Raw genomic sequence first — 26,862 nt, 5'->3', positions numbered from 1 at the left:
ATGGAATTTAGTTAATGATAAAAGACGAAGGAGTTTGCATTTTTAATGTCACCAACAGTAAAGTGTAGTTCACTTAGGGGTAGCAAGCAATAACAAATAACAATCAATATTTGTCTGGCAATTCAACAAAAGAAAACCACGCTTGAAACTATAAAGTTGAGAGTGACATAAACAATTCACAGTGCTGCAAAGGGAGATAAGAAAGACATAACTCTGGAAAAAGTTTTACAGGAAATTTTAGTAAGTCTAAACCACGAGTGAAGTAATACTTAAATGTAATTGATTTTTTTTTGTTTGTAGTAGAACAGGTATCAAAATATGCTATGTAACTGTGGTAGTTAGCCTTGTATGAAAACAGTGAATCCTTTATTCTTCCTCCAGGTCTATCTTCATGCCTCTCAGAAAACATGCATATTAAAAAGAGGAATATAATTATTCAAAATTCTGAATTATATTTTTAAAAGGAAAAAAAGAAAACTGAACTTCTAAGTCCATGAATTAAAAATATCCCAATGAATTAAGAAATAATACTGGGATCCTGTTGATACTTTAGTAAAAATTAAAAATTTCACCCTGACCTTTCATCTCAGAATAGATGCTGAGCTGTAGTCACACTGAGTGAAGACTTCTTGTCCTGATTCTCCACTGCACTTCTTCATACAACTTGTTCTACCATATTATTCTGAATTCTCATTCCCTGTCTCTTCTCAGTTATCGGTATTCCAAGCATTGTGTCAAATTTTTCTTACTCAGAACAATCATTCCAATGATTTCTTATCTTATTAACTTGACTTGCTTTTAAACAATTTCTTATTTTAAACTGTTACTGTGATCATTTTGATTACTTTTTTCTTCAATTGGTTTTAAATTCCACAATAGATGCAGTAAATTGTTGACATGGCATGACCTATAAGGCTCATTGAATACATATGGCTCATTGAAATAATTTGAATGGTTTGATAGATGAAACTATTATATACATGCTTCTTTCACCTTGCATAATTAATGGGTCAGATTTCAACTAGTTTAATCTGTCAACTCTTCATATGAAAGTGATGTGTGATATTAAGTAGTTTATTTAATACATTGCAGAAACAGAAGGATGACTAATGTAGCCACTCACAGAGGAGCAACAAGAAATTGGTTCTCTTAGTGACAGGCTTGTCAAGAAAGCTTTGAAGTAAAAAGCTCTTCATTTTTCTTAAATTAAGTAGAATGTCTAATTAATTTAGAGAGTAAGTTGAGGACCTTGGAAGGAGAAAGTAATGGCAGTTCTATTTTCAGCTTGCATTCTAGCTTATACTGAATATGCAACACAGCTTAAAAGATGAATGACAGCGATTACTATTCTTAAACACAAACAACATGTTTGATAACTCTTGGTAACAAATACATCTGTATCGCATATTTTCCAAAGCATAAAAAAAGTTTAAGTTTCTACAAATGATTTCATTGTAATTACACGGGTTTGAGCAATTATCAGAGATTAATGAAACATTTTGGATGATTCAAAGGCATGTCATCTGGAAATGACACCATTTAAGAATAAGAACATGTTTCTGTTAAAGTGTTAACCAGAAGTATCAAAGACATTACGAAATTAATATAAACTGGTATGTTTGTCCTTGGATGCCTCAAACATCTTAAATTCAAGCCCATATTTCTTACTACAGCACAGACTTTGAACATAGCACTTGGATAAACCAGGTGGAACTGCCCTGAAAATCTACTCCCTGAAGACCAGTTATCATTGTAATGCAAGGAAGTGAGTCAGAAGCGCAGGGAGAAGAGCCATCAATAGTCAAACCCAGCTTCAAAACTTACAAACCACTGTCATGACCAGCTTGGCAAAATACACTCAAGGACATGTTAGTGGCAATTATGCCTTGGGGATAACCAATACCAATTACTGAAGGCCCAGAAAATAGGAGGGAATTTTGCCAGGTATTGTAAACCTATACTTATTAGTTTGTAATGATTACTTTGTTTTATTTTCATTACTGTCACCACTAATTACTGAAAAAAAGCTCTTACTCTGAAAAATGAAATAAATGTTTTATATTAAATAGAATGATTTCTTAAAATGCTTACTCAACCCAATTGCTTAAAGTATATTGTCTTTGATTCTCTTTATTTTGAAGATTTTTTAAGAACAATAAATTTTTAAACATTTTTGCCTTTTACCTTACTATAAGTTAGTTAAATATATTAGTGTAGAATAAATCATTTTAATTATGTCCAGGGACACTCACCACAATAAAAAGCATTTGATATCTACTTTCAAAGTATAAATTATATAAAATTGCAGGAGGAGCCTTAAACTACAAGGGAAATAAGCTTATGAAGAGACAAATGTGGCAATATGTCAGGTAGATAAAATCAGTCCAATAAAGGATGCTTCATGATAGCTTAGAAAACACAATTCAAATCTTCTCAATTTCATAGTAATTGCTAAAGGACAACCAAACAATTAAAAAGTAATTTTGAATATTTAAAAATGTCAACTGCACTCAACACAGGCATTGGTTATTTTTATAGTTGTTCATTAACTGCTTCAATCTCCAGGCAGTTTCATATGAATACATTGTCAAATATTATTTTTATTCCTCCTCCTAGGGCATATGGGTGTAAAATACTCATGACTGGCACATTTTTAGTATCATCAGAAGTGAATATTGCACTGATTTACTTTAGTTACTAAGTAAAATTTGAAATTGTTTTCGAAAAAGCAAACAGCTAAGGTTAATTACCATTAAGTAAGATTTCTTAAGTGAGGCATTGTGATATACCTCAAAAATTAAAATATTTGCTACAACTATGAAGATATGTAAAAGTTCAGCGATGTACATGACATGAAAGCAGAAGCAACACTGCTGGCACGAGTATTTACTATGCTAGAGAAGGGCAAGAAAATTGGTGGGGTGGGTGTGGTAAGGTATTGCTCAGCATAACTTTTCCTTGTCAGGAAACTTAAAACATAAGTAACATTTTAGAAGTCTCTATAATACGGTGTAAGCAGTTGTGCTTACTTATGGGGCCAAGGTCACATGGTATGGGATCAAGGAATTAAATCACAGTGCTTGGAGGGGCTGCAACACAACTGAAGCTGAGACAATTATATTGAGAGTAATCACACTTTTTATGTCTTCATCTGAAACAAAATATCATGGCAATTACCAGCATCAGTACACTTGCTGTTGCCCGGATACAGTGAAGTTTGGAATTCATGCATGGTACACAAGATTGATGCCTAAGACCAATTGTCCTTCAAGATTCTATGCTTCCTTGACAACTAAGGGATCATTCAGAGAAACAGAAAGTGGCCTGAACCTTTCACTTCTTGATGGAATGAATGCATTGGTCTTTCAGGAATTGGAAGGCATTGACTCTAACCTGAGAATCCTTTGAGACATCCCTCTCAAGGCACCTAGGTCAAACCAATGCCATGGCTCCTTACAATATGACAAGGAGGCTTCTGGAAAGGGATTTACTTGTTAATTTCTTCATTTTTCAGCTTGGCTTGCTTCTGCCATTGTATCCACTACATCAGACATCTTCTGGAAACTTTATTTGTCCATAAAGTTTCTACAGGACACAGTCCTACAAAAAACTTGATAAAGGTGAGAATTAAGATGTATTTTAGTTTTTATTTTCACTGGGAAAAATAATACATAATAATACATTGCATCATTGTGTTAGTGTTACAATTCCTGTGGGTTGGAGAGAATCCACTATGACCCAAAGCAACTTGGGGAGCAAAGAGTTTGTTTCACCTTCTCTTTATAAGTGCATCTCTCAGGGAAGGCCTGGAGACAGGAACTGGAGCAGCAGAAGCAATGGAGAAATGGTGCTCACTGATTTGCTGTTTCTGGTTTGTGCAGCCCTCTTTCTTATGCAGGAAGGACCACTTGTACAGGAAAGCCATCATCAGTAATGGTCTGGGTTCCCACATCAGTCGCTCACTAAGGACTGTCACTCATATTTTCCTGCATTCAAACCTTATAGAGGCATCTTAACAATTTGGGTTCCCTATACCCAGATAATTCTAGGTTTTGTCAAGTTGAAAACAAACAAAGAACAATAAACAGAACTATCTTCTAAACGATAGTCACCTTTTCCTTAAAATTGGGATCCCCTTCCTTAGTTGTGTTTGCACATATCAGAGATTTTCTATGGGTATTATTTGAATCTTAATCTTAGTTAATCTATTTGGAAAGGTTCTCTGGGATCATAAGTTATAATAGATCATGCATGGGGAGGTGTTCATTACGAACATTGAATCAGATTCCTTAAATCATTTATGAAATAGAAGAAACCCACATAGGATCATGTGCTTATTATAGTTGCCAGAGTGATGTTAGCATCTGACATGTGAAAAACATGAAAATCAATAGGTGTCAAGAAACTATCAAGAAATGGGAAAGCTTTCAAACAGTACATTTAAAACTGGCATTAGGAAACAAAATTTCGAGTTTTATTTAAAATTAAATTGTACCTTATCTTTCTACTGAACGTTTAGTTTTAAAATGGTATGCTCTTACAAAAAACTTCTCCTTTCATGGAATATCTACAACACAGTTGTTTTATTAGTCTATTGTTTTAATAACAGTGAATTCTAAAATGGCTAGATAGTCTCCTCTGTGAGCTATCAATTTGTAACAGTGTAGGAAGTGAGGTTTAAACTCTTTGACCAAATCTGGCACTTTCTTTTATAATCAATCAATATACATTAGTATTAAAATTATGCTGAATATTGTTTTATTTCATGTGAATACTTTGCTATAGATTATTTCTCTAGTTCATTAATATCGTGGTGAAAATGAATCATTCTCAATAAATAACTGTAAAATGTAATCCTATATTTGAATGTTGTGTCAAATACTCATTAGTGTGAAAAACAAAAACATGGAACCAAGTATGTTTATTCAGTGTTGTTAAAAGGTAGATTTAAATGCTGCCCTTTGCAGAGAAGAGACATTCCATGTATTCAGTTTAGGCACTTTATAAAAATATGCTGCAAAAGCTGGTAGTTCTGTGGGAGAGACAAAGTTCTGTGAGCCCATAACTGATCTGTGGGGCTCAGGAGTGTTTTAAATTCATTGTAGGCAGTCCATGATCTGTGAGAACTTTCCTGCATTGTCTGTACCATGAGCACAAAACAGCATCACACAAATTCCTACCTTCTGGTTCTTCCATTCTCAAAGCCCACAATTCAGGGATAGTCTGAGGCTTAGAGGGTGTGCTATAAATGTGTCATTGAGAAATAAGCCAATCATGTCCCTGTCTCTAGCATTCATCTCAAAGTGTAGATTTTCTGAGTAAGAGCATAGCGTTTGTCTAAAGGTAGAAACATATGTGTTCAGAAATCAGCATTTCCCCATGACAATTTAGCAGAAACCTGTAACAAATTCACCTAGAGGTATACAGTATCAGGAATGAATTCCTGTGACTGTTGATTGATTCTGGAGTAAGGCAGTCATTGTCTTCAGTTTTGTATCCACAGAGTGGTCCATCATTGTGACACTGATTAATCTCAGTGACTTTCCAAAAAGAAACAAACAAACAAAAATAAAAAAAGATATAGATATGGGAAGGGAAAGAGACTGGCATGCAAAACAGCATGTAAAGACTGTGGCAGAGAGATTACAAGGATAAGGGGATAAAGTAGCTGCTGTACTTCATGCAGGTAAGAAATTTTCAAAGAACTAAGTCAATGAAAATCATTTTGAAATACTAAATTGTGCATTTAAATGTACGGATATGTTAAAATAGTGTATTTTATATTGTATAATTTCCATAACTACTATTTTATCTTGCTTTATTTGTAGGGGTGTGCATTTTACTGGGGATTCACTTCTTGGATTGCTTATTATATTAATCACCCAAGATATACACCACCATGTATGTACAATTTCTTCTTAACTAACCCCTGCTAAATTATCAATATCCATGTTCTACTATTTGTTGGGGGGAGGCAGGGTTTCAAGACAGAGTTGCTCTGTGTGGCTTTGGAGCCTCTCCTGGAATTTACTCTGTATACCAGGCTGGCCTCGAACTCACAGAAGATCTGTCTGCCTCTGCTTCTGGAGTTCTTGGATCCAGGTCACCTGGATCCATGGCCAACTCTTAGTTGCATAAAAATTGAATCTCTTCGACTTAAAAAATTAATGAAAATATCAAATTTCAATTTCTTCCATACCATAATTTCTTAAAATTTCATATAGATGTGAAAAACTAACTTTGGAAAATATGGATATTTTCTCTCTCTCTAGGAACTCTTTATTGCTTTATATATAAATATAGTGAAGTGAAAAAACAAATGTTACAAAGAAAGTATAGCCACTGAATTATTATGGTTGCTAAGAAAAGAAGAATCAGTTTTCCCCTGGAGTGAATTAATACCCGGATAGTCTCTATGTTGTCAACCATAAACACATGTGCATACAAGCAGCATTAAATGTACCCTAGGCTATGTGTTATGTGAACATTTTAAACATATACACACATACATATATATTAATTGCTATATAATGTATACAACATATATTGTATATAGTATATAGTATGTGCATGTATATTGTCTTAGTCAGGCTTTCTATTGCTGTGAAGAGCACTATAAGAACAGCAATTCTTATACATGACAACATTTAGTTGCGTGGCTTACAGTTCAGAAGTTTGTTCACTATCATCATGATGCAGCAGGCCACATGAAAGCAGATATGGTGCTGGAGATGTAGCTGATAGTTCTTGCATAGACACGAGGAAGTGATCTGAGACACTGTGTGTAGCTTGATCACAAATGAAACCTCAAAGCACACTTCCACAGTGACATACTTCCTCCAACAAGGCCATACCTTCTGATAGTGCCATTCCTCTGGGAGACGATATTGTTTAAAACCAGCACATTTCACTCCCTGGCTTCCAAAGGCTTTTAGCCATACATTCAGTTAAACATCAAAATCCCCATAGTCGATCACAGTTCCAACAATGTTTGAAAGTCCAAAGTACTAATTCTGTTCTTAAATTCAAGCAATTTCTTACTTCTGTAAGAATCTAAATCAAAAGCAGATGACATACTTGCAACATATAATGGCACAATGTAGGGAAGGGAGCACAGTGAGCAAATATGGGATCAAAGCAAGACACAAAACCAGCTGGGCAAATTCCAAACTCTGCATGTGTGATGTCAAAGTGCACCTCAGATCCTCTATTCTTTTCACTTTGTTGACTGCAGGACAATTCTTTCTCTTGGGCTGGTCCCATTTCCTGTTAGCAGCTTTTTTGGCAGGTATCCCATGATGATGGTGTCTAGAACACCTTGGAGTCTCCCAGGCAATTCAGGTTTCTCCATGCAATGACCTTTTGTTGTCCCTATTCATGGATAGCCCTAATATTTGCCTGGACTCAGCTGTTTTTCTTAGTCTAAGAGAAACATTCTATAACCCCTTTTCTCTATCCTTAAAGCCAGCACCATGGGGCTAAAGCTGCCAAGTTCTGTTGCTTGCTGGGGCTGGAACATGCCTTCCTCATTTAATTGTGTCTTTACCAACTTTCTCTTTTCCATGAATTTTTTTTCAATTCCTAAGCTTAGCTGTCTTTGAACTTTCTCTGTGGACCTCCAACTCAGAGATTTTCCAGCATCTGCCTTTGGAGTGCTGGGTTTAAAGTGTGCATAATCACACCTGGCTCCAAGTTTTTCTTTGATTCTGTACTCAAGTTGAAAACTTAGGTGGGTAGGATTTTGTGCTGAGGTCACCCCTCCCTTTATTCTGTTTCTCAATCTGTTTATCTCCTTGAACACAGAACGTAGCATGATTCTATTGCCCACTGTTCCTTTTCTCCTCAAATTTTACATTTTCAATTTCCCATATCATCTTCCTCTTTTTCATTATAAATCTTCAATATAGTTTCCACTAGTAACAACCCTACAGAGTCTCTAATAGACTTGTTTTGAGATTTCCTCTGCCAACTGACTGAACTAATCCACATACTTCATTTTAGCCTCAGGCAGACTCTTCAGCCAAGGGCAAAGGCAGCCACTTTCTGCACCAAAATATCAGAGGAATGATCTGTAGGCAACATAATGAAATATTTCTCCTCTGAAACCCCTCAAGACAGTAAACCACAGTTCAATTTTTTCTCAGCAGTATTGCCTTCCAAGGCCCTATTAGAGTGGCCCATTAAGCAGTGCTTAAAGCATTCCATGACTTTCCTAAACCAAAGTACCAAAGTTCCCACTCCTCCAAACAGAAACATGGTTAGGCCTATCACAACAATACATATGTCCCTGGTACCAACTTGGGCCTTATTCGGGGTTTCTATTGCTTCAAAAAGACACGATCAACATGGAAACTCTTATAAAGGCCTACATTTAATTGGATGCTTTACATTTCAGAGGTACAGTCAATTATCATATTGATGGTACATGGTGGCATGCAGGTAAACATGATTCTGGAGAGGTGGCTGACAGTTCTATATCTTTCACAAGCAACAGGAAGCAGACACAAATGATACCTCAAAACACACTTCCACAGTGACACACTTCCTCCAAAACTCCCTCACCTCTGAATAGTACCACTAGGGCCATGTCCTTTGACATCCTTTTTCTTTCAAATCACCATGTGTGCATACATGCACAACATAGTATGAGTAAGTATATACCACACTCCAAATAAATATAATTAAAAAACAATAAAAAATTAAAAGAGACTTGTCTCTTGCACTGGTATTTATGATAAATATGAAGCATTTACAACAATACTGACTACAAAGCATACTCAAATTTGTGCAATTAAAAAATAAGTATGAGAGGTACATGGTAAGAGAGATTGATTTCATTATATTGTTAAACAACAAAAATAATATTTCAAGGTGTTACCATTTGCTGGGTCATAATATATATATATATGTGTGTGTATATGTATATATATATATATGTTGAAAATGAGAACTTAGCAAGATGCAATCTTCTTTTGAAGTACATATTAACACATACTAATTATGTTTCATTCACTTTCTAAATACTATTAGAGTACAAGAAGAAAGTACACAAGCAAACAAAAGTAATTTAAATATTTTAGAGTTCAAATATATAATATTAAAATTAAAATGCATGTGGAAATGTTTATAATTAGAGGACTGTTGGATCCTGAAATAATGTCTGTACAATGTCTTCACTATAATGATCTAATAAAGAGGGCATTCTCATATCTCATTTGCTTTTTCTTCTTCACAGCTTTTGGAAACAGACAAATAACAGTATCTGCTATCAGTTTTTTGGTATGTGTTGCATAGTATTTGTTATTGATGTCCTAAATGTTATAAGAAATAACAAAATGAAAATGTCTCATTGAGAATTTATGCATAGAAAATATGTGTATCTATATTGAAAATATCTATTTCATAGTGCATATATTTTGCATAAATACATATAAATTAGAATAAACATAAACAACTTTGTTTAATTTACTCATTAACTGTTGAGCATTCCTATCAAATTTCTGCAGTCAGACAACAAAAATGATTTGAAATATAGTAATCAACAAAAAAACAGGATTCCTGATTCTTATCATCTAAACATTTACAAATTTACAAATATCTTAAACATTTTCATAAGTCTAATAGATTAATATCAAAATATTAAGTTTCTGATTTGCTAATTTAGTGTTGAATGTCATGAGACTAATAGCAGGTGGCAACTAGTGTTCAGATGTCAACCCACCAGAGAAATGACTCTCTGATGGAGGTTAACCCTGTCCAGGCAAAGCCTACAGGACAAATGACTCCGGAAACTGTTGGTCACTTTTGCTGAAGCAGCTTGGTTTGTCCCCAATACCTGCATTGCAGTGTATAATTTCATGTGATGTGTATATGCAATCTCAAGATTCCTTCTCAATCTTATGGGCGCACATATCTGTGGATGGTTTGGAAAATCACCTCTAATTTTACTGTATAATTTTAGTATATAGAATATATACTAGGACTTGCTTCATAAGTAGATCTATTGTCCCGTGAAGGATTGTAGAGATTTAAAAAGGCTGCTTTGTTCCTTGGGTTTAGAATAACTAACAGCACACAATTCACCACTTTTACCTCAGAGCAAGTTCAAACTGGATTAAAGACTTTTTGTAAATAAATCATAAGTTTAAAAATTTACAAATATGCACAAGGTCAGAGTCGCAGGTATGTAACTAGCATACTAAATAAAGCACTTTAAGAAAAGCATGCCAACTCTTTGCCTTCCAAGTCTAGTTGATAAAAATCCTATGCTCCAAAGTTTATCTCCCTGGATACTGTGCCCCCCTTATGATCATAGTCTCACTTTTGAAACCTTGAAACCCTAGTTTTACCATGGTAAATATTTTGGTTCCTTATTGTTCATACCAGGAATAGACTTTTGACAAAGTAATTTTTTCATTGCCTCAACCTCCTGTAAGAAGACTATTTATAGACTAGAGGAGAGAAAGCTAGCAAGAATTAGAATTAGGAGAGGAGAATTAGAATAGACGCAGAAGAATAGAGAGAGAGATTTATTTTTTGTTTGTTTTTATTTTAAATAGCTTGTGTTACATGTAAATCCCAGTTCCCTCTCCCTCCCCTCCTCCTGCACCCCTCCACCATCCCCCCTAGCCTCCCACCCTATCACCATTTCCTTCCATATAGGGGATATCTAGAGTCTGTCATTTCACTCAGGGCAGGGTCCAGGCACTCCCCTAATAGTTCAGGCTGAGAGAGCATCCCTCTTTGTGTTATGGACACAAGATGTCTCTTTGTATGCCAGGGATAAACACTGATCCACTACCCAGGGCCCCATAGGTTGCCCAGGCCTCCTCACTGACTCTCACATTCAGGGGGTCTGAATCATTCCCATACTGGCCTCCCAGATGTCTGTCTGGGGTCCAACAGCTCTCCCCTGTTCAGATAAGCTCTCTCTGCTGGTTTTGCCAGCCCATTCTTTGCCAAATTGCTCATCGTTTCTCTCTCTCTCTCTCACTGGGTTCCTTGGGTTCAGTTCAGTGTTAAACTGTGGGTGTTTGTCTCTGCTTCCATTAGTCACTGGATGAAGGCTCCCGGATGGTTATAGACATCAAGTTCATTATCAGGAATGGGCATTTGAGGTAGTCTCTCCACTATTGCTTAGCTTGCCAGTTGGTGTCATCCCTTTAGATCACTAGAGGTCACACTGGTGCCTGATCTGTCTTCTAACCTATGATTCCCTCTTCCCCCTATTCTACCCCCCACTCAACCTTCCTGTTCCCCCATGTCCTACTCTCTCTTCCTCTTCTCCCCCTCTCTTCTTCCCAGCTTCCACTTCCCCCACCCCTCACCATGTTCCCCATCTGTTCAGAAGATCTTGCCTCATTCCTCTTCTCTGGGGTACCATGCATATCTCTTAGGTTCTTTCCTGTTTCCCAGACTCTCTGTCAGTAGAAGTGCTGACTGGCACTATCCTGATCCATGTGTAAAATCCATAAATGAGTGAGTACATACCATGTTTGTCTTTTTGTGCCTGGGTTACCTCACTCAGGATAGTTTCTTCTAGTGCCATCCATTTACCTGTGAATTTCAAGATTCTGTTGTTTTTTTTTCTGCTGAGTAATACTCCATTGTGTAAATATACCACATTTTCTCTATCCACTCTTCAGTTGAGGGGCATCTAAGTTGCTTTCAGGTTCTGGTTATTACAAATAGAGCTGCTATGAACATAGTGGAGCAGATGGCCTTGTATGAATTTGCCTCTTTTGGATATATCCCTAAGAGTGGACTTGCTGGGTCTTGTGGTAGATTTAATCCCATTTTCCTGAGTAATCTCCATAGTGATTTCCAAAGTGGCTGTACTGTTGTGCCCAAATTCTGAACCCCAAAATGATCAAGAGGCCCATTTCGATGCAAAAGCAAAGAGCCTTTTATTGTAGATGTTTAATGATCTAACCCCATTAGCTTGGGCCCTTCACCCCGCCATCATGGCAAATGGCTGGAGAAAGACCCCAAGCAACCTCAAGGCAGGCATCTTAAAGGGCAGCATAAGTGGAGTATCTAGGGGTATGAAACAGTCTCAGGATTGGTGTGCTTCCAAGTTTGGGTGACTTGCCCTGTGTTGATTGGTCAACTGGTTGTTATGGTCCATAGGCCCTCCCAGGGCAGTTGCTATGCTCTGCAGGTCACTGTTTTGTACTGTCCTTAAAGCACACCCAGAGCCATAAAGCACAGCCCTGCCAGCTAACTTCTGATTGGTTCCTTGCCACGAGGAGGGCATCTGACCTTAGTGACCAGGACAGGAGAGGCAAGGTCATGCAAGCACATGTTAGCCTGTAATGGCTGATAAAATGTGGGACTGGTCACTACAATATCAAGTGTTATATCCTGTAATGTTATATGTTACCTAAAATGGATCTGAGTAACAAATGCTTGCAAAATTTAAATCTGCATGACAAACATGGGTCATTTTTAAGAATCCCCTGAGTCCCCACTGCCAGACAGTCTGGGAAACAGAATCTTCATCCAGTGACTGATGGCAGCAGGCAGATACAGCTAAACACTGAACTGAATGAACTCCTGGAACCCAGTGATAGAGAGGGTGGATTGATGAGCAAAGAGGTCAAGACTGGGCTGGTTTAACCCACAGAAACATCTGACCTGAACAAGTGGGAGCTCTTGGACCCCAGATTGATGTCTGGGAGACCAGCATGGGACTGATCCAGACTCCCTGAATATGGTTGTCAGTGCGGAGGCCTAGGCAATCTGTGGGGTCTTGGGTCAGTATTTATCCCAGGCATACAAATGAACTTTGGGTGCCCATCCCACAATGAGTGATGTTCTTTCAGCATAGATTCTTGGGGGAGGGCCTACGTCCTGATGTGGATGAAATGACAGACTCTGGAGAACCCCATGGAGGGTCTCACCCTCCCTGGAGAAGGGAGTGGATATTAGATGGGGAGGGTGGGAGTGGAGAAGGGGAAGAGGGGAGCGAGAGAGAGCTGGGATTGACATGTGAAGCAATCTTGTTTAAATTTAAATTTAAAAATCTTAAAAGAGAAAAAAAATAAAAGATTCCCCTGGGTCATCAATTAATTTTTTTACTTTCCCCATACATATAACCTTCAAGAGGTTAGTGAAGACTTATGTCTATATTTATTTTTTACTTTTAAGAAAGATTATAAAATATCTCCAACATTATCTTTGTTTAAAACCAAAGGCATACTTTTCTGTGCAAAATCCACCTTAATTCAAGTCTTTAAACCTAAAAGTCTCAATACTCACAAGGTCGTTGAATCATTATACAATTGAAATAGAAAATAGTTGTCACATGCTCAGAAATGTGAAAATACAGTCACAATGTTTCTCTCTACCACATTTGTACTAGATTCTATTACTGTTACAAGCATTGCATGAATGTGCTTCCTGGACTTTCCTAATTTTTCCCAGGATTGTATGTCAGATAGCATTGATAAATGGATATACATCATGAATAATCAGCAGATTAATGAATACAAAACAAATCAGTTTCATGTTTCAAATTATTAGGATTTTGCTTGTGTTTTATTATGTATTGGCTATAAGATTGTTGCGATATAACTTTTTAGGAAAGCTCTATGCAACTTTAAAAATTAATTTTTGTTTGTGCCTTTCATAATTGGTTAATGGGGAAAATTAATACATTTTTACAGCACATTGGAACAATGGAATGAATTACAGACAGTAGATGATGGGAGTAGCATAAATGAGATTGTGAACATGAAGCAAACAGCAAAGAAGTACAGTGCAAGGAAGGAGAAAAATCAGAGCAATTACTAGAAGTGAACAACAGAAACAACAACAGAACCCAAAGTTAACTAAGAGTTGAAATATATGTTTATTTTTTCATGAACAAATTATTTCCTCTGCCAAAATTTTCTAAGTGGTTCATAGTCATAAAGGATTATAAAAAATGAAGCTACAAATTTATTATACCTGGACCATGAAAGTGCTCAACATCCTTAGCCATCAGGGAAATGCAAATTAAAAACACCGAAGACAATTTAGGCTGGAGAGGATGTGGAGAGAGGGGAACACTCCTCCACTGCTAGTGGAAGTACCAATTCATACAGCCACTTTGGAAATCAGTATGGAAATTCCTCAGGAAAATATAGTGACCAGTCCCCCATTTTAGCAGCCATTACAGGCTAACATGTGCTTGCATGACCTTGCCTCTCCTGTCCTGGTCACTAAGGTCAGATGCCCTCCTCATGGCAAGGAACCAATCAGAAGTTAACTGGCAGGGCTGTGCTTTATGGCTCTGGGAGCATTTTATGGACAAGTGCACAACAGTGATGTGCAGAACATAGCAACCACCCTGGGAGGGCCTATGGGCCATAACAAACAGTTGACCAATCAACACAGGGCAAGTCACCCAAACTTGGAAAAACACCAATCCTGAGACTGTTTCATACCCCTAGACACTCCCCTTATGCTGCCCTTTAAGATCCTTGCCTCGAGGTTGCTTGGGGTCTTTCTCCAGCCATTTGCCATGGTGGCGGGGTGAAGGGCCCAAGCTAATAGGGTTAGCTTGTTAAACATCTACAATAAAATGCTCTTTGCTTTTGCATCGAAATGGGCCTCTTGGTGATTTTGGGGTTCAGAATTTGGGCACAACAATGTAACACTGATCAAGCTTGAATTTATCGTCTAAATCCAGAATACCTACCTAACTGAACATGTCTAAGTTGGTTTACTATTCATAGAATTTAATAAACCTGTGTGAGATTATTTTTTATATAAATTGTTTATTTTTCACTTGTGAAGAAATTACAACTCATTTTAAGTCCAGATAATTATAAATTATATTCCATTAAACTAACAAAAGTTAGTGCAGTAAGTTATAGCGAAGGATGATCAAAGGAAAATAATAGTAAGTATTCAATAATATGTATTTCAATCATATATATATATTCCTCTATTGCAGATGCCAATTTTTTCTCATAAAGTTTTGTTTGCAAACCTTTATATTTCTTTATTACTTTAAGTACTGGTGAGTCTAAAATATCAAACTTTGTTTTAAGTTGATCTTTGCTTCTGTTGTGACATAGAATAGACCATTACCTGGTAAAGACAATATTCAAAGCATGTTTTAAGGTATCACAGTTGCTTCTTGATTACTCAGGGAAGGATTGCCCATTACTTTACTATCTGCTATAATTTGTTCTTTTGCTCCCTATCACTTCTTTCTACTGAAATTTTGGCACTTAGTACCTTAAGAAAAATATCATAAGTTACAAAAAATATTCACAAAATATATTTGATATTCAGACCAAAGACTTCTGATGAGATACTTATTTAGATTTCACTATATGGATATTGTAGTCTGTGAATTCTTATTACTTTCTTTTCCAAACTTTAAATACAAATTTTATCTTTAAATGTGTACAAGAATCACACTTGAAGGTGGGGAATGGAAGTTATGACTCACAAAAACAATATATAGATATCAGAATTGCTCTTCTTTCAAAGCTGACATCTACTTCTATCTGCTCTAAATATTTGAAAATACCACCTATTGATCTTTTCATATTTCCACTGTTCTTCATTTTCTAAAACTATAAATAAAAGGAAAGAATCAAAATTACAAAATACACTGCTTTGCATTAATAATAATACACTTTTAAGTCCCCATTCAATTCCACCTTAGCCTTCATTTTGTGAAGGCAGCCATGGTTTGCCAGCCTTTTGAACAAGCAACATTTCATTAACAAAGAATTTTCCCCTTATATTCTTAGTTTCTTCAGTGATTAACAAACTAGAAAGGAAACAAGACTTCAGGCTGGTTTTCTGAGTCTTCAAATAGCTCGTTATTCTAGTGTTGCTCTTTCTCTAACATCAGCATTCCTTACCTCTTCAGTTGAATTTTCTCACCTTGTTATCGTAAAATGTAAATTTTCTTGGAAAAGAAAGCTCTTTGTAGTATATTTTCCTGTAAAATCACAGAAAAGCCTCAAGCATAAAAAAGGTATGATTTGATTAAGCAAGAGGTTGTGTAAATTCACATATCACAACTTGTAATATAAGCAGAGAGCTGCAGCTTGACGGGATAAGCCAGAAAGACCAGAAATTGGCTTTTGGAAATTTGATACATACTGATGTAGCAAAATCTAAGAACAAGCCTGTGCCTTCATCTACAGGTTATGTTATGATTTTTACCATTTTCCTTGCTGAACTCTAATTTAAAGTTTAAGTATCAGTCACTTTTTGAAAATTCCTTTTGAAATGTCCTGAAACAACTTTTATTTCTAAATTGCATATGGCTCTGTGCATATAGTCCATACAAATCAATGATTACAATTGGATCTAGTCTTTCTTTGTGAAAAATTTAAATAAACCAAATAAATGTAGATTATCTTTATGTCTTTAAATTTATTGAAATTACTGTTTTGTAAAAACTCACTAATAGAGAAAGTCATCATTTAAATCAGTCATTCTCAACCCTCCTAATACTGTAACATTTTAATATAGTTCCTCATGCTGCACTGATGCCCAACCATAAAATTATCTTATTGCTACTTCTTAACTGTAATCTTGCTAATGTTAGGAATCATAATGCAAAATAGAAGGGATCATGATCCACGGATTGGGAACAACCAATTTAAATTAACCACTATGTGAACATAAAACTTGGAATTTTTAAGATACATACCATGGAAGTCATTGAAGATGAAAGTCTTACAAGGAATTTTGGTCCACCACTTCTTCTACAGTCAATGCATGTTATCTCTCATCTGCCTTCTCAAAACTCAATATATGGTATTAAAAACTGAAAATAATAATTTATGAAAATTCTATGGATTTACAGTTAAAATATTATACAACTCTAGTATTGAGGTAGATTATAGAAGCAAAAATTGGGGCTAGAAAGATGGCTCAGTCATTAAAGGCTAGGCTCACAATAAAAAATATAAGGAGCAAAATGAAAATTTTAAATCATTTCAATAAGTTCCAAAATTAAACACCATCTAATAACTTAATGACCCAAACTTTATCTTCAGTGGTCAAACCAGATAAAACAAATTCATGTAAGCAGTTTAATAATGTTTAATTTATATCATGTAATTGAAATTCTAAATGAAATTCATTTAAAATCATTTTGAAATAGTCATTTTCCAGAGTAAAAATTTCATTGGCCAATTATTTTTTATAAAAAAAAACCAACTACTTTTTAAAGAAAATTTTATTGAAGCATTGTATATTAATGGATTATCTACAAAATAAACTATGTAATAACAGGTTTGAAAAATACAAGTACACAAACAAAGAATTGTAAAAATAGAATTTTAATAGCATATCAATCTAAATTATCAGAAATATCATCTATGAATACTGAAAAAGTGTAAAACTGAACTTAGCCATCAAAAGCATTTTATTTACAAAGGACCATACATACAATTCCAAGTAAAGTTGAAGCCAAATCTTTCAAATCAGCATAATTAACAAATTTCAAACAGGAAATGTCCAAGTAATTTGAATCTGAGGGTAAAAAGAAATAAATTAACCTACAATTATTTTGCAATCCTTATTAATTTTATGAAGAAAATACTTAAAAATCTGAACAAATCAGTGAATATTGAAAGTCATTACCAAATTACCAGATTTTATATTTCAATTTAGTTAATACAATTGATTCCATTCCTATTTCTCAGTGTCAACATTAGACATAATATATTTTACTTGGCATTAATTATTCATCATATTAAGCAATAGCAAGCCAAAAAAAGGCCAGTTCAAATTACAAGGCAGAATGTTGTGTTTCCTCCAATTTTCTTGAGATTACACTGGAAAATTAAGTGTTTTATGTGAAAGATGGAATAATTTTTACTATAGAAGATTGAAAGAATTAACTCTTATTGACTCCAATTCTTGTCTGAAGAGTTTTTGAATTTTAGTTTTTACAGATAAAATTATCTTCAGAAAGGAAAGAAATTACTCATGTAATTTTATCTGTAAAAACTAAAATTCAAAAACTAAGAAAGAACATTCATTATATCATCTAAAAATGAGTTATTGGTAGTCATTTTCATCTTAATTTGTTTGGATTTTGTTGATTGCTATTTCCCATTGTTTTCTTCTAAGTCCCTTCTTTAACAATGTCTATGTTTTAGTGACAAAGGCATAATGCTAATCAGCAAACAAAGAATGTCTCCATTATTACAATTCTGTAGTGTATGCTATTCATTTCCTATTTCCTATTCATTTATACAGTAACTGAATAAAACAATAGGGTGTATAGATAACATTCTAATATATTAAGTCGAATAATGAGCCTAGCACTAAGTTACAAAGGGCTAAAATACCTAAAGACGATTCAACAACTCACAAAATAGTAATTTTTAAATTTACTTTAAAATCAATTCAAATGTAAAACTCATTAAAATTTACACTTGTTATCCATAACAGATACACCTACTTCATTTGGAGACTATAACATGTTTTATTATCCAAGATTATTTAAATTTTAATGACGTAAAATCACACCCAATGATGGTCCTCAAGACGGTCCCCCCCATGACAATGTGAAAAGAACTGGTTTCCCTTTGATGATGCTACTCACTTTATCAACTACATCTTTATGCCTTCTTTTAGCCCTTCTTCATCTTTAGCTACATTATCTGCTGCAGGCCTAGCCAAATTGATCAATATTTATTTGGTTCTGCTTCATTTGCTGTTTTTGATATTTTGTAAACATGACTAATGAAAATGAGTCATTATCATGCAATGGCCTGGACACTGTGCTGTATTGTAAATAAGTCACAAACTGAGCTAATGCCCACTGAGCATTGAACTGAGATCCTTGCACTAAAAGCATTGCTCTTGTGTTAATGAACTGAGAGTGCATACTCTTATGAAGTTTGTCTTTAACAACATATAGGATAACTTCATGATGAAATAAAAACAACCCGGATATCATGATGAAAGCACATAGCACTGACAAATTAATACAGACATCTGAACCTGGTTATTAACATAGTAAATCTATCTTCAAAATTTCTATTTATCTGTAAGTAATTACTGGTGGATAAACATAGGATCAGAATATAAGCTTCTAATTTTGGAAAATTCTCTCTCTCTTTTTGGGGGGGTTCAAGGCAGGGTTTCTCTGTGACTTTAGAGGCTGTTCTTGAACTAGCTCTTGTAGACCAAACTGGTCTCAAACTCACAGAGATCCCCCTGCCTCTACCTCCCAAATGCTGGGATTAATGGCATACACCACCACCACCAGGCAGAAAATTCTCGCTTGCTAATTGAAAAACTGTGATATATTTTACAGATTTGTGAAGCTGGAAATCATTTCATCAATACTGTGTTGGCTCATCCCAATCACACAGGTAGTCTCTTTTATATTCCTGCATCTCTTCCAAATGTTTTGATACTTATATATTTACACAAATTGCAGACCTAGAAATATGTCAGATAGGCTGCAAACTGCTGTAACCATTGCTACCGACAAAGGTTAGGAGGGAAGATGAGGGTAATCTTTCAAAAATTATTTTAATCTTTTGAGGTCTTTATACTTGTAGACCATGTAACTTTTTAATATCATTGTCCATTCCCACATTCTGAATACTCCCAGGACCTTACATCACATCTCCCTCACAACTTATTTTTCTCCTTTTACAATTTTTATTCTGTTTATCTCTTCTAGGGTAGTGGCCTGTAGATTGAAGTATAGAAGGAGGATTCTGAAGTTTAGTAAGGATTATTGTGCTACTTCTGAAGTTTCATAGTTTCAATGAAATCTAGTTAATACAGAATGTTTAGCCATTGCTTTGGCATGACTGTCCCTGTTTGCACTCGAGAAGTTCGGTCTTAGAGCTTTACTGCTCTTTTTCATATACATTGCTGACCCAAGTTTGGGTTTTAACTGCCTTCTCATGGCAGGTGATCAGCACTTTTTACACATTCTAATGTCACATTTTCTAGAAGACATGATAGAGCTTCATTCATCCCAGATATGGCATCATGACAGACCAAAGAAATCTTTTCACCCAACTCTGTCTTTGGAACACAATGAATTTATTGGGGTAACAAGCAGATACATGAGTCCTTACAGGGGTTCTTACAGGACCATTTGTAACTCAAAGCAGAAGTATCAGTGAAAGCCCACTCCAGCATATATGAACTCAAAAACTTTCAGTCCTGGGTATCCCTGCACACCTTGAAGAGTCTTCTCTCCCCAGAAACTGTTCACTGTTTCTGCTATCTTCTGAAGGAGCCTTGGAAGACTGAATACTTCTTTAGTCTTATGGACATCCTTCTGTCTCTAACAAGGACAATTTCAGGTCAGAGGAAATAGCTAAACTATACATGAAAACAAGGCGGTGTTAGTCACATGTGTATTTTACTTTTACTTTGCATTTATTACTTGCAGTTTTAACTATTTAAATTATATTAAGTATATTTACTAAAATTCCACTTAGATATGTTCTTTATATTGAACATGCCAAAGTGCCCTGCCCATTGTTATTGAATACCAGCATATTACTAGTGAATAGTTACACATTCATACTTCCTCCTCATACCAACAGCAGTGTATTCTGTGTTATCTCAGTACAATACAGTGTTTATTGCAGGCTTCTCAGAAAGTTTGTCAACTCTAAAGAACCATTATAATATGCAGTTCACTAGAAATTCTTGGTGAGAAAATTTTTACGGTGTGTGTACTGCAATGCAGATTTGAGAAGAGGAAGGATGCTCACTTTTCCCCTATGGAGAGATTTTATTCAAATGGAAAAAAATTACATGGAAATTAAGTTTAATAAATATCTAAATAAATGTCTCCAATGACCATATGTAGCATTGTAAATCTGGGATGAACAGTAAATATTGTCCTGAAAAATAGTAAATTTAAAATGCTAATCAAAGACTATGTTGAGACTAATAAAAACTAGATATAACCTTGTTCTAGGTCTGCCTTTGAATAAAAAGATTCTAAGAAGGCACACTTAGAGTTGACTCTTCTGACTAGCATAACAGTGAGTGAAGTCTTCAGACCAATCTACATAGTGCAATAATGCAGCATTTCCTATTAAACGCATTTTAATATTCATGGAATGGATAAATGCCCAGTCAGTAAGGTGCTTGCTGAATAAGAATGATAAATGAGTTTTGATTAATGGCACATATATTAAAAGTCAGAAGTGGTGATTCACGCCTGTAAACTCAATCCTAGGGAGACTGGGACAGAAGGATTCTTAGTATTTCTGGCCATAGAATCTTTTCAGATTGGCAAACTCCAAGGATAGGAAGAGAATCCATCTCAAGAAATGACATTGAGAGTGACAGACAGAAGAAGAAATTTGGAATCACACACACACACACACACACACACACACACACACACACACTCCCTATATTCTTTAATAGAATATCAATGATAATAAGTGTAAATTGGGAAAGCAATTATAGAGAATGTATAAAATTAGTACTACCCACACTTGTATATCATTATAAACAACAGCAACTATATACATTTGAACTTCATTGGCAAGTATAATTATGTTTTGTTTACAAGACATGGTCATCATTTAATCTTCAAATAGTAAAAACAAATTTGGGTTTATGAATACTTGATTAAGGTTTAAAGCCTAGGGGCTAAATATTCATTAACTAGAGGTTTATCTTAGATTATCTCATGTGTATCTCTTACCTGTCTTGGCAAATTAGTTTAGTAGTAGTCCAAAAACCCTTCTTTTGACTACTCTAAGGGCCTTTCAAAATGCGTTTGCATAAATGTTCTAAGAAAGAGATTTTCAACTTTCCTAATACTGAAACACCTTTAATACAGTTCTCCATGTTATGGTAACTCCCAAGCATAAAATTATTTTCATTGCTACCTCATAACTGCAATTTTGCTACTATTATGAATAATAGTACAAACATTTGTGCTTTCTGACAGTTTTCAGTGACCCCTGTGATGGGGTCATTCAGCCCCCAAAGGGCTCACCCACATGTTGAGAGCTACTATTCTAAGAGAACCAGCAATATGTGATCATCTTTGTAACAAAGAGCAATAATGAGATCTACATGTTATTTCATATATTTTTAACTTGTTATTTCAACGACAGTTATATTTTTGGACATAGCACATTGACATTTTATTATGACTTTACAGTTGTAACTAAATGAGATTAGTTGATTTGTTCTCTGATTAAATTTTGCTATGGAGAATAAAACAGCAATTTTGTAATTCATATTTTCTTTTATAAGTGTCACAGCTCAAAGTTCAACATGAAATCATTACAAATTTATTTTCCAAAATGTTCCCTGAAAAAATTTACTTGGATAAAATTAATGAAAATCAAGTGATGTTATACTAAATATAATGAAAGCTGTAAATACCATTTTTGATTGCTTAGTCAAATAATTTGTGTGGTATTTCTGAATATTAACTGTACTGATTCAGGATAACTCTCAAGATACTTTCAGACTCATTTGGTGTAAATGGCATCCTTATACATTTCCCATTTGATTTTCACTAATTTGGTAGTGAGTTATGAAGTATTTATAATATCAAACAATTATTCTTTGTCACTAAAAGAAAATGTAAAACCATGGAATTAGCAAGATATATTTAAAATTTATGAACAGGACATTGATGCAGATAATGTGTTATGCAGAGTAAATATTATATATTATTCAATTTTTAAATAATTGTTTAGACTTTTATGTCCCACAATTTTACAGCAACATAGACATAGAAATATTTAAAAAGTAACAAATATTCCTTCTGAGTCAAAATGTATAGCATTTGAAACTATGGCTTTTTGGGGATACTTATGAAATAATTTGCTATGAATAGATGACATTTCATGTGTTAGATGATTGTACTCAGGAACCTGCTAATGCTTAATAAGTGTATTACATAATTTGCAAGTTATATCATAATTGACATATTTTTTCCTCTTTCTTTAAAGGGAGTAATGCCTGTTTCCCAAGTCCAAATTATAATCCCTTTACATGGCTGTTTTTCCTGGTTTCCTGTCCTAACTACACCTATGAGGTATGGTGTCTACATGAGCAAATTACTGAACTGTATTCTTCATATAATGAATGTACAACTTTATGTTTTAAATATATTTTGTGCAATCTGCAGATAGATTTTTCTAAAGATATTAACAGGTATATTAATTTTACATAGATATATGTATGCTTAAAGAATTTGTATACTCTGTATAACATAGCATGGATATATTAAAATTTTGAGAATAGCATAGATTCTAAAACAATGCTCTTCTCTACCATGTAGCTAATAGTTGTGACCCTTTATGGCTTTCATATGTAAAAGGTATGGTAATTTCTTTCTAGTCAGATATTTTATAATGTTTTGAGCTTTCAAGTTGCTTACTTAGGAACATAAGTGATTAAATATCTAGGCACAGGTGTCTGTTAACATTGGGGTTTTATATTAACAGATTGGATCCTGGATTAGTTTCACAGTCATGACACAAACACTTCCAGGTAATCTTAATATTTTTGACAGTTAATCAACATAAGAATATCTTTAGGAGAAATAATGTCTGAGAATTAATTACTCTCCCAATAATGTACAACTACTTGCAACAATATATTACAGATACATTTCCATTTTGATAGTGATTTTTATTATTAAAGTACTGAAACACTATCTCCTACAGTTATATATATATATATATAATGTATATATATAAATTTAATTCAAGTTTGGCAATACAATGAAAATATAATATTGATTGTATACTTCCCTTAAAGCTACCTCTTCTATGTGTATACATCTGTATACAACTGTAAAAGGTGGGCAGGGGAATGCTGATTGCAAATATTTGAAAAGTTGACATTTTAATGTAAAAAGAAAAGTTGGATTACCTGAGTGTTACATTTAAAGAAACATATGTAATACTAATGTCATTGATTGTTCCATTCATCAATTATGAGTTAACATTAAGTTAGTATATATACATACATACAATGTGTGTAAATATGTATATAGAGAGAATTTTATTGATAATTAGATTTCTTTTGGAAATTTATTGAGAAGGAAATATATAAGGAGTTTTATAGACGTTTTTTTAAAATTTATCCTTGAAGTATTTTTTGTGAATGCATTATTCTAAAGAACAAATGGAAGGATCTTATTAGGGAACTATGTAGCAGCCAGGAAATACTTTCTCTTATAAATTATTTTTATTTTTTAAATATAATTGATTGCTTCCATTACAAAAATATAGACATATGATTTTTTTCTTTCAGTTGGCATTTTTACAATTTTAATGAGTATCCAGATGTCTTTGTGGGCACGGAAGAAGCATAAGATATATCAGAAGAAATTCAACTCCTACGTGAATAGGAAATCAGCAATAATTCCATTCATATTATAAGAAAATATAGCTATTCTCATCTGAGCAAGAACAGCATAAAATCTCACTAATAAAGGCTTAGGAAAAGATGACTAACTATTACAACAATTAACAAGCAACAATAATTTTAATAAAAGAAAATAATGATGGAACTTAGCTAAAGTTCCTTTATTAGCTAGGGGTAATAAAATACAGGAGATAAAATAGCCATGATGAGTCATGCTGAATAACAGCACACTAAAACTTGAATCAGAATGTCTGCCCTGAGTGTGAATCCATACTAGGCTATGATGGAGAACCCATCTTACAGTAAAAAATGAGAGGCTAAAAACTGAAGTTATTAGTATAAATACTAAAAAATAGCTCTGAGTAACTGATATGAGCTTGATCTTAAAATAAATTGTCGCATAGCATGAATATTTTATAGTACTTTCATAAGGTGATTGAATTATCTGCTTTCTGGTCTGGTGAGCTTTTTTTTTCTTTTCTCCTGAGAAGTTTCCATATTGTATTTGAGCCTTAGAGATGTCTTTTACTATTCCCTTGAACTTTGCAACATTTTGGGGGGATTGGAATTTTTCTAGTTTTACATTGCTATAAGCTTAAACATTTTTAATGGGTGGATACAATTGGCGCTTAAGAAATGTCATCTTTCATTTTTTATAAAGCTACACTAAAGCTTGATAGATGCATCTTGGTTTTAATAATGAAAAAATAGTATAGGCCATTTAAATACAAAGAATTTAAAGTTACTAATGAAAACCAATTAAATGAATGTACTGAAAACAAAACTAAGTGCCGTGTCTGCTGTGCAGCCTGTGTCCGAGAATGTGAGGAGGGTGTCAGGATTGATGACACAGAGACCAGTCAGTGGTGCAAAGAAAACTTCAAGAAGGCTTTTCAGTAGGCTCCTCAAGAAGGCTTTGCTTTATTCTTACCCTGGCTGGTTATATATGCCCTGACACCAGAGGTCGTTAGTCTTTAGAAAAGGTCAAGGTCAGGGTGTTCCCGTGGGCGAGCCCTTATCAGAAACTTACTGCTCCGATTGGAAAAGGTCGAGGTCAGGGTGTTCCCTGGGCGAGCCCTTATCAGAAGCTCCAGTGCTTATTGTTTTTAGTAAACATTGTCTTACAGCTGCCTGCTCCCAGGCTGATGGGAAAGTGGGCCTCTGGCCAAGGTCTGTTGTTCCCACAACTAAGATTCTTCCTTTCATCATGGTTTTATTCCTTTGGCTACATAGAACATAATGGAAAAAATATGTAGTACAAAGCTCACCAGAAAGTATTTAAAAGTATGTTGAATTTGACTCCTGCTGTTACAGGCACTCTTTCCCACCAGCCTGGTCCCATAGCCGCATCAGTCCCAAATGAACACACAAATGCTATATTAATTATAATACTGTTTGCCATTGGCTTGCACCTCTTATTGGCTAGCTCTGTCTTAATTACTATTTCTATTAATCTATGTATTTCCATGTGGTCTTATCTTATTGGATGAAGGTCCAAGGACCTCTTCTTACTCTCTGGCATCCTATATCTCTACTCCCTCTGACTACGTTTCCCAGAATCCTCCTCATCTCCTAGTCCCACCTATCTTCTTGCTGGACAACAGTGTTTTATTCATCAACCAATAAGATAAACACTTATAGAAGGACAACCCCATTATACTACAGTGGATCTTCTTTAGAGCTACCTCTCTAATATTCAAGAATGTATTTCCTTTTCATCTGTAGCATTTTATGACAGTGTTCCTTATTTGAAGAATTAAAAATTCTAAAATTTAAAAAACATGACTAGTTGAAGAAATTATTTATGCCCATGGCACTTTCACAGATTCAGTTATTCACTAATCTGGTGCTCTGTAGTTGTTCTCCATATGTTCAAAGAAGAGTGAATTTAGTGTATTTTGTGAAGAAAACAAATACTCTTTGAGACTGAACCACGTTGGTCTCACTATCATGGCAATATTTACTATTTCTTCATTTTTGTCAAAGTTTATTCAAAGAAAAAATCAGTCATAATTTCAAGTAGGAATGGAAAAAAATTGACTATGCCTCAGATTCCATATTTATACTATTTAAAGCAATGAGTATTATGGCTCTAGAAAACCAGTAGCTTTTCACTTATTGTTTGAAGTTAGTTGAAAATGGATTTTTCCATTTTTTTGAACCAGATACTCTATGGGATAGATACCAAAACTTTGACATTTAAGAATATAGGGCTTCCTGAACACATAGGGGAGGGCCTAGTCCCTGCCCAGGATGATATGACAGACTTTGAAGATTCCCCATGGAAGGCCTCACCCTCCCTGGGGAGTAGAGGGGGGATGGGGTAGGGGATTAGGGGAGGAGGAGAGGGAGAGGGTGCTGGGATTGACATGTGAAGCAAGCTTGTTTCTAATTTAAATAAAAAAATAAAAATAAATAAAGAATATTGGGCTTCATAAAATAGGAACATTTTTCTAATACTAAAAATAATTACATTTTGAAGAAACAGTATAGTTCATC

At 34.7% G+C, this 26,862-nt stretch overlaps 1 protein-coding gene across 2 annotated transcripts in view; it reads left to right on the top strand.

The window, feature by feature from the left end:
• The window catches only part of Tecrl (trans-2,3-enoyl-CoA reductase like), an 85,520-nt gene extending 60,274 nt beyond the window's left edge, over positions 1-25,246 (top strand). The window contains exons 6-12 of one of the 2 annotated variants that reach the window (XM_040747283.1): positions 3,515-3,620; positions 5,829-5,901; positions 9,236-9,279; positions 19,292-19,349; positions 22,938-23,023; positions 23,436-23,481; positions 24,250-25,246. In XM_040747283.1, the coding sequence (XP_040603217.1) occupies positions 3,515-3,620; positions 5,829-5,901; positions 9,236-9,279; positions 19,292-19,349; positions 22,938-23,023; positions 23,436-23,481; positions 24,250-24,377 (541 nt within the window). In that variant the 3' untranslated portion in view covers positions 24,378-25,246. Of the gene's footprint in view, positions 1-3,514; positions 3,621-5,828; positions 5,902-9,235; positions 9,280-19,291; positions 19,350-22,937; positions 23,024-23,269; positions 23,321-23,435; positions 23,482-24,249 lie in introns of those variants that run through there. The other variant, XM_040747284.1, reaches the window with a different exon arrangement.
• The last annotated feature ends 1,616 nt before the right edge of the window (positions 25,247-26,862 follow it).

The sequence above is a fragment of the Mesocricetus auratus genome, unplaced genomic scaffold, assembly GCF_017639785.1.
Source record: "Mesocricetus auratus isolate SY011 unplaced genomic scaffold, BCM_Maur_2.0 Super-Scaffold_100006, whole genome shotgun sequence".
Classification (NCBI taxonomy): Eukaryota; Metazoa; Chordata; class Mammalia; order Rodentia; family Cricetidae; genus Mesocricetus; species Mesocricetus auratus.
The sequence above is the reverse complement of the archived record's forward strand: the minus strand, read 5'-3'. Positions and strand labels throughout refer to the sequence as shown.